At 50.7% G+C, this 12369-nt stretch overlaps 1 protein-coding gene across 2 annotated transcripts in view; it reads left to right on the forward strand.

The window, feature by feature from the left end:
- Positions 1-12369, forward strand: part of RASGRF1 (Ras protein specific guanine nucleotide releasing factor 1) — a 113412-nt gene that overhangs the window by 15439 nt on the left and 85604 nt on the right. For both annotated transcript variants that reach the window (XM_053594843.1, XM_053594842.1), the window contains exon 2: positions 10059-10165. In XM_053594843.1, coding sequence (XP_053450818.1) covers positions 10059-10165 — 107 coding nt within the window. The remainder of the gene's footprint in view (positions 1-10058; positions 10166-12369) is intronic.

Below are 12369 nucleotides of genomic sequence, written 5' to 3' on the forward strand. Positions count from 1 at the left end.
AGAGGGGACCATCTTAGACTAATAATGGACTCCAGGGAGAAAAGATGCACACAGATCTCCATGGCTGGGACCAGAAACCTCCCTGTCAGGCCTTGCCTCTCTCCTCTGGTCCCATGGGATCCTATCTGCACTTCCTCTGAGCCCCTTCTGCTTTCTTCTTGGTCTCTGTACTTAGAGTTCAGCACACATGGCTCAGTGGTCTAGTCTCTCCGTGTCCTCTCCTGCTCCCAGGAGCCCCCAGATGGATAACTCCTGCCTGGGACAGGTGTCTACTGTCACTCCAGGCAGCTGCATCCAGGATAGTGGGTCTGGGAGAGGGCACACGGGGCAGGGGACAAGGCCAGTTTCCAGGGTTGAAGTTTGCTCCTGCTTTGGATGTTCCCAGTGCTAGGTGCAAGAGAACCAGCTGGGGGCTTTTCAAAGGCCAGCGCCACAGCTCCAACCCCACTTTAGCAGCAGTGAGGGGGCCAAGCAGGAGTACCTCTTTAAGTTCCCAGATATTGCTAACATGCAGCCTGCACTGAGACTCTGGGCTGCAGCAAGATAGACAATCAGAGTGTCATTGCCATACAGTTGAGAACGGCTTTCACACATCAGGATGGGGCTGTGTGGCAGCCCACTGATTAGGAGGGGCACCTGGGCCTTTCTGAAAGCACTTGCATGGCCAGTCATGTTGTCACTGAGAGCCATAGGTACATCTGGCTTATAGTGGGGGCTGAGTAAACACTGGCTGAACTCGTGAATGAGGGATCATGCAGGTGGGGTAAAAAGTGTGAGAACTTTATTTTCCACAGCTAACACCACTTATGTAGAGTTGGCCAAGGCAGAAGTCATTGCCGGCTCTGTCTGCCAGTAAGAAACTTGGTGCTGGAAGTGACGAAGGGGCTGCCCAGAGTCCCACAGTCTGAGCACCACAGCCAGGCCCAGGTGGAACACTGCCACCTGCTCCATCCACCTGTGGACCAGCCAACTGTCCTTGGGACCGTCCTGGTTTTAACACTGAACATGCCATGCCCCCAAGAAACTCCTTAGCCCCTGCAAACCAGGATGGCTGATCAAGCCTACCACCAGCAGGTGGCCAGCATCTGTGCTTTATGCAGAGACTGCAAAGGAGAGTTGAGAGAAGCGGGAGGCAAGGGAGAGGCCAAGCACCCCACCGGCCCCACCCCCAATTCCAAAGGCTTAGGTCCTCAGCTGACCCTAGTAATGGAGGTTTATTTTGATGCTGGCACCAGGGACTTCAGAAACAAAGGCTCAAACTAAGACAGGAAGGAGCTAGGTCCAACCCCACATTGACATTGGGCAGCAGGAGCCTTCTGCAACCAGGTCAGCTAAAGGGAAGAAGACAAGGCATGTTGGGGTCAGGCATGAGCCCGACCCTGGGACCCTCCAGCCCAGCTGAGGCCATAGACTTGGTTACAAAACATTCCCTCCAACCAAGATAAGGACCAAATGTGACTCTGGGGCTCACACAGCCCCCCAGATGATTTCTGACTCCTTTCCTATGAGCCTGGCAGGGCACAGGTATGGTTTCACTTGCTGAGGCCCCAGGTGACAGTCTAGCCCAGTGAGTGGTTCTCGGGAAGGACTGCCTGTTAGACTCACCTGAGGATGCAATGCCACACCCCAGTGCACGGTCAGGGCTGTCGACTCCTGGCCTAGAGAAGCTCAGCAAGCCTGAGAAGCCTCCAGCAGCCCAGGCTGGGTCCCAGCACCTGGTGAGGCCTGCGAGGTAGCCCAGGCTCTGCTACTGATTTTGATTCTCAGTGTTTCCAGATACATGGAGCCCAAATCAGCTTATCCATTTCTTCAGTTTTAGGGAAGCTCCAGGTCCACCTTGGGTCTCTGTGGAGGCCCAGGCAAGGTTCATGGCCCATCTCTGCAGCTCTGCCAGGGCTCCGGGAATAGTTCACCAAGTCAGCTGCAGCCCACTGGTGCTTTCCGTGCCAGCTACATTTCAAGGGAGTCCCTGAATGGAGCTCTGCTCTGCTCACAGCTGCAGTCAGGCCACACTAGGGCTCTGTGAGCCCCAGATGCCGGACGAGGCTCCAGTGTGGCTCTGAGTTGGCCTATGCAGGCTAGTTAGGGCCATGATAAGGGTCTTTCCACATAGCCACTGCACATTCCAGGTGTGTTGGTGAGCCTGGGTATCCCACCCGGATGAAGCCACATAAGGTGCTGATATTGTCCTCACAACCAGGCAGGGCTGAGACTGCCCTGCAGCCCTGTGCAGAGCCCACTGTGCTTGTGCCTCTGGAGTGTGATAAGGTACCACGTCAGGCAGCATTTGGGGACCACCTAGGTGTCCTGCTTCAGAAGTCCTGATGGGACCTGGGGATCTCAGGGGATTTGGAGGGGACACCTGGAATTGGGAGGCAAGGTCACCCCAGCGAGACTGGACACAGCTGGCCCACATATGGTTTTATTGTAGGTAGTGGTGGTTTGTCTTAAGGAATGTTTCCTACGCTGGGGCTGCGGCAGAGCCACCTGGAGGGCTTGTTAGACAATGTGGGGGGTCTGGGCCAGAGCCCACGAACCCTCATCCATAACTAGCACTAAGGGAGGGACCTGGGTGCCACTGCCCCAGTGGTTTTAAGGATTGTTGCAACAGTAAGGGTTGGAAGGACGAGAGCCACAGTGCAGTGACACACTTAGCAAATGTAACTGGGGAGACTTAGAACCCTCAGCTGCCCTAGGATGAGCCAGTCTTGTACCTAGTCACTCTACCACCTGCAGCCAAAGCCAGGGTTGTCGCCTCCAGCATCCTGCCGTGAGTGTGGCCTGGCACACATGTCTGCTAGCACAGCCCTGGGTGCTCTGCTATCTCTGCTGCCTGCTGTGCCCTTCCCACCCCACCCCACCACCACCACCCCACATACTCACTCTGCACATCTCCTTTTTCGTGGCCCTTCTTATCTGCTTATGATCCTGACTCTTGTGGCTTCTGGTCTCCTGATAGCCTCTGATAATACTGCCGACTGGCTGCCCGTCCCCACACTTCCCATGGCAAACTTCCAGCCTCACTTTTGACCGTTGTCCCTGGTGGGGTAGTTTGGGGAGCCCAGGCCAGTCTAGAGGTTTGCCCCTCACACCAATCTACTCTAACTTGGCTCTATTTCCCCAAAGGGGCCAGTCACCCTTGAAGGAAGCTGTGGGTTTATCAGTGTGATTCCCCTGGCCAGGATGCTGGCAATCTGGTGAGGGGTTGGGGGTGATACTGGATCGGTTCCAGCAACTCCAGTTAGGCCTGTGAATATTCAGTATTGAAACTTGGATTCCTGGTGGAGGCCCAGGTTGGTTCCTGAGGTTATCCTGTATCCTGATCATATGGAGTGTGGGAGTCCTGATCCCACCCAGGGCCCCAAGGGGCTCGCTGTGGCTCTGTGTGCATCAGAGAGTTCTAGGGTCCCTCGAGCTGACCAGAGAACAAGCTACTGTTCTGCAGAGCGATGTTCTGTACTATATGTTCAGTTAAATTAAAAAGCTCTATATAACAAGAGAAATAATAATAGAGTGAATTCACCTGTGGTGCATATTACAGGGGTATTTGCGAAACTTGGTAAATGTAGAATGTAAATGTTTTGGCACAGTAACTGAGATAACGCCGGAAAGGCTATGTTAACCACTGTGATAAAAATGTGTCAAACGGTTTATGAAGCGAGTTTATGATGCCCCATGATCATATCAATGTATACAGTTATGATTTAATAAAAATAAATAAATAAATAAATAAATAATAGAGTGAATTGACAGCCTACAGAGTGGGAGAAAATATTTCCAAAATGTACAGGGGAATCACACTGAAAAACCCATAGCTTCTTTCAAGGGCAACTGGCTCTTTGGGGGAACTAGAGCCAGCCTGAACTATATATCTTGTGGTCATATAGTTGTGGCAGGTGTGGCCCATGTCCTGTCCTCTTCCAGGTCACACTGAGACCCAGGTGTCATTCTAAGTGAGTCCTTCAGACTCTGAGAAGCTTCAAGGTAGTTGTGGTTGGTCTCAGCATTTCTGGGGATGCCCGAGTTGTAGTCCCCAGGTCATCACAGCAGCGTAGCAGCCCCCACTCTGAGTTTGGTTTCCAGCTCTGGAGGGCCCATCTCTGGCCTCTACCCAGTCTTTCTAGGGAAGCCCAAGTCTGGTTCAGCTTTCAGGGGTGCCACGGGTCAATTCGAACTCTGTTCTGACACCGGCTGGGGTTGTGAGACTGTCTCAAGAGCTCTGGTGCTGTCCAGGGTCACTATTCTCCCCTGAGAGAAATTGATATTAAGATTATTGTTTATCATGGGCCCCCTGGAACACCCTAACTGTTCCAGACCACGATCCCTTAAGGTCTCCAGGCAATTGCCAGCAATGTAAAACTTCAGTTCTCCACGGCAACCTCAGAGCTCCAGTAAGCTGGGCTGGCCCCACCACAGCTTTGGAACCTGGGCCTTGGAACCAAAGCAGACCAGTGGCTCTTCTTTCTCCCTCTCCCTAAGCTCATGGACATTCACAGACCCTACTGCACCAACAGCAATAAAACCTGAACCAGCTGGAGAGGATCGTAGTAAAAGGGTAGCAAGCATCAGAGTTGGAGGACACATATTCAGACGTCTGGGGGGGTGTGGAAGGAAGGAGCCTCAACGAGGGGGCTGCCTTTGCAGCTCATGCAACCCTGGCCAGGTGACATCACCTGCCATGTGGAAAGAAGCTGCAAGAAGTGGGAAGGGGAGACCTGGGGACGGGGTAGAGAGGAGAAAGGAACAGAGACACCAAGAGAGGAGGAAAACAGGGTATAGTGAGCACAAAGGGGATGGAGATGGAGAGAAATGGAAAGGACAGGGAAGGGGAAATGATGCCTCTTCAGGCTCAAAGAGCCAAGAGGCTAACTATTTATAGAACTTTGGCCCATCCAAGCCAGAGGCAGTCCTGCTCCCTGTTGAGGGTGCAGGGATGGGAGCCTTGCTCTGGGTCCTGAGAGCCACAACTGAAAGCACAGCCTTGGGCTCTAGCAAGTCCAGGCCAGCAGCTCTCTGCCTTGCATCCGCAGCCTGGTAGGTGGTGACCAACAGAGGACGAGGGACATTCTGAGCCCCTTGCTCTGGAGCAACCACCAATCACCTGCAATATGGGCATTCAGATCCTTGACAACTTTGCAACTCTCTTTGATATTGTCCCAAACCTTGCCCCACATTTCTCAATGCGTCAGGGCCTGGTCAATAACCACAGCCTTACCCCAAACCCACAGCAGAACATACAACCAGAAAATCACCTGTTGGTGTGTTACACTAGGCTTAGCTGTCCTGTCCAACCAAGCCTGTGAGTAGAAAGTTATAAAGGTTTAATCAAATTAGTCAAATTTAAAGTATAGTAGACATGCTTGCGTGCTGTTGGGCACCAGCATGATCTCATTTGAGCCCTGCAGCCTTGTAAGGAAGGCACACTTCTTTTGCCCATCTTCTAGATAGATGAATGAGCTGAGGTGAGAGCCATTAAGCAACTTGTGCAGTCGTACAGCTAGCATAGAGCACCAATGACAGCATCTCCCAGATAGCATCCAGTGCCATCTACATCTTTCATTTGTTGTCATCTAAAATACGTGGGAATATGAACCACCACTTATTAATTAACGTCTGATTATTAAGGCCATTCTTTAATCTCAAAAGGAAATAAAATTCCTCCAAATTGAATCTCCTTTTCTTTTTAACCCTGTACAGGAATTAAATCTAAACTAACACATCTCTATCCCTTTTTCCTTTATTATGCTCTGTCCCAACCAGAAGGAGCTGCCCAGGTGGGGGCTGGGTGGAATGTGGGCTCCTTATCTGGAATTAGGCCATGAAGCCGACTCCTCCAACCTTGAGACTTCTGTGTGTTCTCCATCTCCAGTGTCTCATTATATCAACAGGACACACAAGCACATCACAGACACAGGCTCACATCTATGGACATTAGGAAACAATCAAAACCAGAACCAGATGTGACCTCAGCAGAATGTTCCCACCTAAGCATTTCCCAAGCAGGTGCCTGAGGCATTACTCTCAGGCTACTGTGCCAGCCCTGGACCACTCAGGGACACCCTATGACAGGGTGGCACAGAGTACCAACAACAGCATTTCCCAGATAACACAATGGCATCTACACCTTTCATTTGTCATCTAAAACATGACAGAGACCCACTTGCCCCAAGCCACACTCTGGGTCACCTGCAGAGCTGATGGCAGCTCAGACTCCCTTTCCACTGCCCCCCTTTCTCTAGCCAAAAGCTACTTTCCCCTGTTACCCCTCAGTGAGCCCTCATCCCACAGACAGTGCATCTCACCCCAGGCTTCTGCCCCCTTGTGAAGCGAGGCCATGCCACCTACCTCCATGGTGGACAGGCTCCCGCAGGAACACACGAACGGTGCCCACATGGGACAGGCACATAGCTGGGCCTCTCCAGATCATAGTGGCCTCCTTTCCCCACACCACTGGTGGTTTTTAGACTTTTCTGCACGTAGGTTGGGGGATCTGACAGTTTCATTGGGTGTCTTTATTGTAGCATCTCCTGGCAGCCTGGAGCGTGCCCTTTCTCCCCTCCCTGGTGCCCTCCCTCTCAGTCTTTCCTGGTGGAATCTGCTCTGTCCCTGTGTCTCTGTGTCTGGGTGTTCTTCTCCCCCACACCCCCATCTATCTCACTCTCTCTCCCCATCTCTACCAATTCTCACACAGAGCAAAGTCTCATTCATTCTGCTGCCCAAAGTCAGAATTTGTAATGACTCAGAATTGCTGGGTAGAAGTTTACTTTGCCTTTGTGAACACTTTCCACTAGTCATTTGGGCAACATGGTTGCATAAACCCAATGTCAGGGGGATGCTTTACAAGCACAAAGGGACAGAGTGCACACAGTCATTTGAGGCACTTAGGTTCCAGCCTGGGCCTCCTGGGGCAGAAAATGTCCCCCTTAGGCAAGAGCAGCCCCTGCTTGTGGCATCAGTTATACCTTTTCCAGTCAGGTGGCCATGGTAAGCCTCTGTATCTTACTTTCACTTCTCCCACTAAATGGGGATAATATACTTAACTCCTAGGGTGCTTGCATCTCTAGCCAGGTTGTGTGTCCTAAGAACCTAGCACCAAGCCTGGGGCCCAGGAGGCCCTCCGGTTTCCCCTTCACCTTCAGGCCCTAAGGAAAAAGGGACAGAGATGTGTTAGTTTAAACTTAGTTCCCGCACAGGGTTAAAAAGAAAAAGAGACTCAATTTGGAGGGAATTTTATTTCCTTTTGACATTAAAGAATGGCCTTAATAATCAGACGTTCATTAATAAGTGGTGGTTCATATTCCCACATGTTTTGGGGGGGAGGCGGGGTACAATGTGATTTTATATACCATTTGGAATGTTTACATCAAACTGGTTAACATAGCATTTTAGACGACAACAAATGAATGTTTCCCCTTCCCCTTCACCTGAGCTCCTATGATGGTCTGGGCTGTGGCCTCTCTGGCCCAGGGCCTGAGGCCACTCTGCACATTTCCACAGAGCTCACCTCAGCTTTTGCAGCCTGGTTAAGGCTCTGGTTCATGCTTGCCCTAAGGGCTCCAATGCCTGCTGCTCCACCAGCTGGCCATTCCCCTGGAATTCCAACCTGCTGGTCACTCAAAGTCTAGGAAGAATCTCCAGGGAGAACAGCAGAAGCAGGGCACTTGTTAGGAGCCTGGGGCAGTAGCCCAGGAGCAAGGTGGGGCCTCACCTAAAACAGTGATGACCAGACTATAGCAGGGTACGGGTGGGCAGTAACTCATGGGGATGTCAGGAAGGGAGGGAAGGAAGCCTCCAGGCAGCCTGCCACACGCTTTCTGCAGCTCCTGGTCTGAGGCTGGAGAGCTGAGTGTCATAACTTGAGGCCAGAGGTCTCTGATGGCTGAGTTAGGCCTGGAGGGTCTTCCTGGTTTGCAGCAGGGGTGAGATTGCAGGGGAATTATAAGACATAGGGTGGCAAGGAGCCATTTGCTTCTCCACTGGGCAGGGCTGGATGGGAAGAAAATTCTGTTAGGAAATTTCTGTTAAAAATTCTGTTAGCCTCAGCCAAGCCCATCACCTCTGAGGGCCAGGCTTGGGGCCCCGACCTACCCCACCCCAGGGTGAGCATCCCAGGGAGAAGGGAGACCACCCCTGCTCTGGCCCTACTAACAAACACTAAAGGGACCCAGCAACCCCACTGTGGCTGTGTGGAGCTGAGAGTGTCTTGCTTCTAAGTCAGGGAGCTGAGTCTCATCTGCCATCAGGTTCCCCAAGGTAAGGACCTTGCCCTTTCCATCTCTGCATCCCAGTGCCAAGCCCAGGGCCTGGGTGACACTGGGTGCCCTGGAAAGGTATGTTCTCCTGACTCGTCTGCTTTCCACCTGCATGGACTTCAACAAATGGCTTGACTTCTCTGAGCTTCAGATTCATAGGCTGCAAAACAGATTATGCCTGTTCCGCTCTATGAATATGGGAATAAATGATATGGCAGAAATGAGCATTTGTGTGTTTGTCACCTCTAGAGTGATGGGGATGGGCAAGGTGGACGCCTGCAGCTCTGTTGGTGACCTGCTTCCTCCTTTAGGGGGAAGGGTGCCCACTGCAGCTTCCCGACACAGTTATTTGAGGCTGTAGCTGACATTTTATTCTGTAGCCCCAGTTATCTGTTTCCTAGGAAACAGGCAAGACGTTGCCTCTGAGTGACTCTCTCTCTCCCCCTCCATATACATGCGTACACACAACACACACACACACCCTGGCTGCCACCTAGACTGACAATTAACATGTCAGCAGAAGCTAAAATTAACTTACATACTGCACCTATGCCTCATGGATACCTTTTCTGGCACAATGCCACAGTAGGACTGGCCCATGGAGCACCCTCTGAATGGCAGGCCTACGGGCCCCTCTCTGCACCTAGCCCCTGTCTCTCTCCCCCCCAGTTTCATCAAGGCCCCCTGCACTTTGCCATCTATCCTCTCTGACAGGTCCCTCTCCACCCTGAGGCTGATCCCTCAGGGCCCCGAACCTCTGTGTCCATGCCCCACCCACCCCCTGGCCCTCTCAGATCTATTCCACTAATGTCCCACCACAGTCTGAGGTCCCTCACCCACCTAATTGCTTAAACCAGAAGCCTTGGCACTGTCCTGACTGCCCTCTCTTTCCACTCTCTCTCCTCTCACCTCCACCCCCAAGCCCCTGCCCACCACAGGCATCCCTGTTCTTTACTCTGGCCATGCTGTACAGCCCCCTTCTGTCCCAGACATGCTGGACATCCAGCTCTGGACATCCATCTGCCCCCACACTCTTCCATCCAACTGAAATAGAACCAGGACCAATGCCTCTGGGAAGCGCCCTGACTTCCCTGGGCTAAATCAGTGGATGGCTCCCTCTGGGGCCCACCGCCCTTTGTTCTTACCTCCATTACAGGAGTGATCCCAAGTTAACTGTAGCAAACACTTAACGTAGTGCCTACCAGTTGCCAGGTGTCAGTTCTAAGAGCTTCACGGTATTTAATGCATATAACAATATTTCCAGATGGGCATCTATTGCCTGGCTCCTCTGCTTGCCTGGGACCTCAGGTGCAGGCCCTGCGGGGTGAGTTGTTCACCTGCGCCCAACTCCAACTGGCTTCCCGTCAGCTTTCACAAAGGACGTGTCTGTTTATTCATTGTTCCAGGATCAACCCCAGAATCTAGAAGAGCCCTTAGTCAATTTTTGTGGAGTGAATTAAATGCATACTGCCTTGGATTGGTACCCAACTCCCAAAGGGGATATTCTCTTGGTGTGTTTTCCCTGCCTTCCCTATAGCATCCCTTTTTTTTTGCAATTTGTTGGCAAACAGTGTTTGTGGGTTTGGTTCCTTCTTTCAATATCCTAAGCATAGGTTCTGTTACATCATACAAAAGCCTCTTTTAATCGAGGATTTGAAACTGCTAAATAGAATGGCAATGATTACAAATAATGAGTCTGCGTCTGGCTGACATGGCAGTGAGCAAGCTTCACAACAGTCGAATTGATGGCAGGGACGCTGCTGGGCCCATGGACACCCTTTAACCAGAGACGTCTTCTTGGCACAGCATTACTTCACCGTGAACTTCAGCCATGAGAACCAGAAAGCCTTGGAGCTGAGGACAGAGGATGCCAAGGACTGTGATGAGTGGGTGGCAGCCATCGCACATGCCAGGTATGCCTGTCCCCCACCCCATGGTCCAGGCAGAAGAGAATGGGCCCAAGGGCCCTGCTCTCAAGCAAACACAAGCCCCAGGAAGAGGAGGGCATGGAAAAGAAGCAGAGGAGGGGAGAAAGAAAGCTGTAGGAAGCCTCTCTTGCTGGGTCTGCCCTACAGAGCCTGGGCCTCTGAGATGTGACCTGCAGGGTGCCACAGGGAGGGAGAGGCTTTGGAGAACAGTTCTGCAGCCTGCTCCAACCAGACCAGTTCCTTTCAGGGAACCAAGTATTGTTTGGTTTGATTAAAGGGTTCATGGCTGCCAAAGTCTAAAGCCGCTAGTGTTCTAACCTAGCTGGAGCCGCTCATTTGATGTGTAACTATGAACTAGTCTCTCTTCTCCCTGGATCTTGCTTTTCTTATCTTGAGACATATTCTCTAAACATCTCTGAACATTGACACTCAGGGACTCTGCACCTGCTCCTCCCCTTGCTCCCAGGAGTATGTGCCCCTTTCTGGAAAGAGGCTCTCTGTGCCAGCTAAGGGAAAAGCCAGAAGATAATATATGTCACAGAGAAAACAGGGCTCCAAGCTGGACTGAGTCCTTTTGGGGTTCTGGGTAAGTGATGGTCTGCAGGCTGGGACGTGGCCCCAGAGCTAATGCCCCCCTGGCAGACCTGAGCACCACCGGGACAACAGTATTCAGACACACTTTTCTGGGCAGATCTTTCTTACTGGCTCAGTGAATGTTGGTGTGTTTCCATGTTTACCTACTGTAAAATGCAAGCTCCTGAGGATAGGGACCAGAGTCTGATAAAGATATAGACAAGGCACCCAGCAGATGTGGGAAGAATGCAAGTCTAGATGGGTGGAGGATGCATCCAGGCTGGGTGTGGAGTTTATATATGAAGATGAATGATGGACGAATGGGAGTAGGTAGATGACACTATGAGTGTTGAAAGTAGATGTAGATGATGGATACATGGATGGGCAGGTGGATCTCAGGACCATTCTTTGAGCCCTGAGTCAAGTTAGCTGATCAGAAGCCCTTATTATGACCATAGCAATGATTTCAGCCCTGAGCTCAGGCTGTCTCCATTTCTGTCCTCAAGGAGTGTCCAGTCTAGCTACAGAGACCCAGTAGTCACATATGAACTAATGAAGTCAGGCTCTGTGCACCATGCTTGGGACAGAGATGAACACAACACCAGTATTCCCCCAGGAGAGTCCCAGTTAATCAGGGAGACATGAGACATGCACTCACCACTCTGGTGCATAAAGGCTGAGACATCACTTCTGTGGGAAATGGGAGTATCTGGGGAAACTGGAAATGGGTAACATTTGTCCTGGGTGGGAGGATTGGGGGGGCAGATTTAATGAGTTTAGATATGAGCATTTCAACACCACTATTCCACTAAAAAAAACCAAAAAGCCTTAAATAAGGTCACTGATACAAGAAAAGGAATTGAAGAGATAAAATTTGGGTGTCAAAATGTAGACAGGTTGGACAGTGGTCTGGAACCAGACCATGATTGATCTTGAGTACCCTGCTGAGATGTCTGACCTTTCCTCTGTGAACATGGGGCAGCCATCCAACATTTTACCCCAAGCCAACAACATGATCAGAGTTATGAAATTGCTGGAGAATGAAACTCAGTGAGGAAGAACCTAGATTCAGGGAGAGCAATGGACCTCAGTCTCCCCAGCACTAAAGTAAAACCAATAACAGGATCATTTGAGGACCAAGTGAAATTATTTATGTGAAGGTTTGTAAGCATTGAAGCATTATAGAACTCTAACTTGTTATGTATTCCAATAACCAGGACTACATTGATTTGGAAATAAGTTAATATAAACATTTTCTAGAGACAGTGAAATAGGAGTCCTATAGTAGAATGGCTACAGTGATACACACTGGCAATACCGAATGTTGGAGAAGGATGAAACAGTTCTCATGCAATACTGGTCAGAGTGTAAAATGATACAACCACTTTGGAAAATCAATAGGTGTATATCTATGACCCAACAAGTCCATCTTGGTATTTCTCTAAGAGAAAAAGAAAATAGCCACAAAAGTCTCATATGCAGATGTCTTTAGCAGATTTATTGCACAATAGTCCAAAAACTAGAAATAGCCAAAGTGTGCATCCACAGGTCCACAGGCAGGTATATAAACTAACCTTGAGACATCTGTGCAATGGAATACAGTTCAGCAATAAAAA

This window comes from Nycticebus coucang, chromosome 6, assembly GCF_027406575.1.
Source record: "Nycticebus coucang isolate mNycCou1 chromosome 6, mNycCou1.pri, whole genome shotgun sequence".
Classification (NCBI taxonomy): domain Eukaryota; kingdom Metazoa; phylum Chordata; class Mammalia; order Primates; family Lorisidae; genus Nycticebus; species Nycticebus coucang.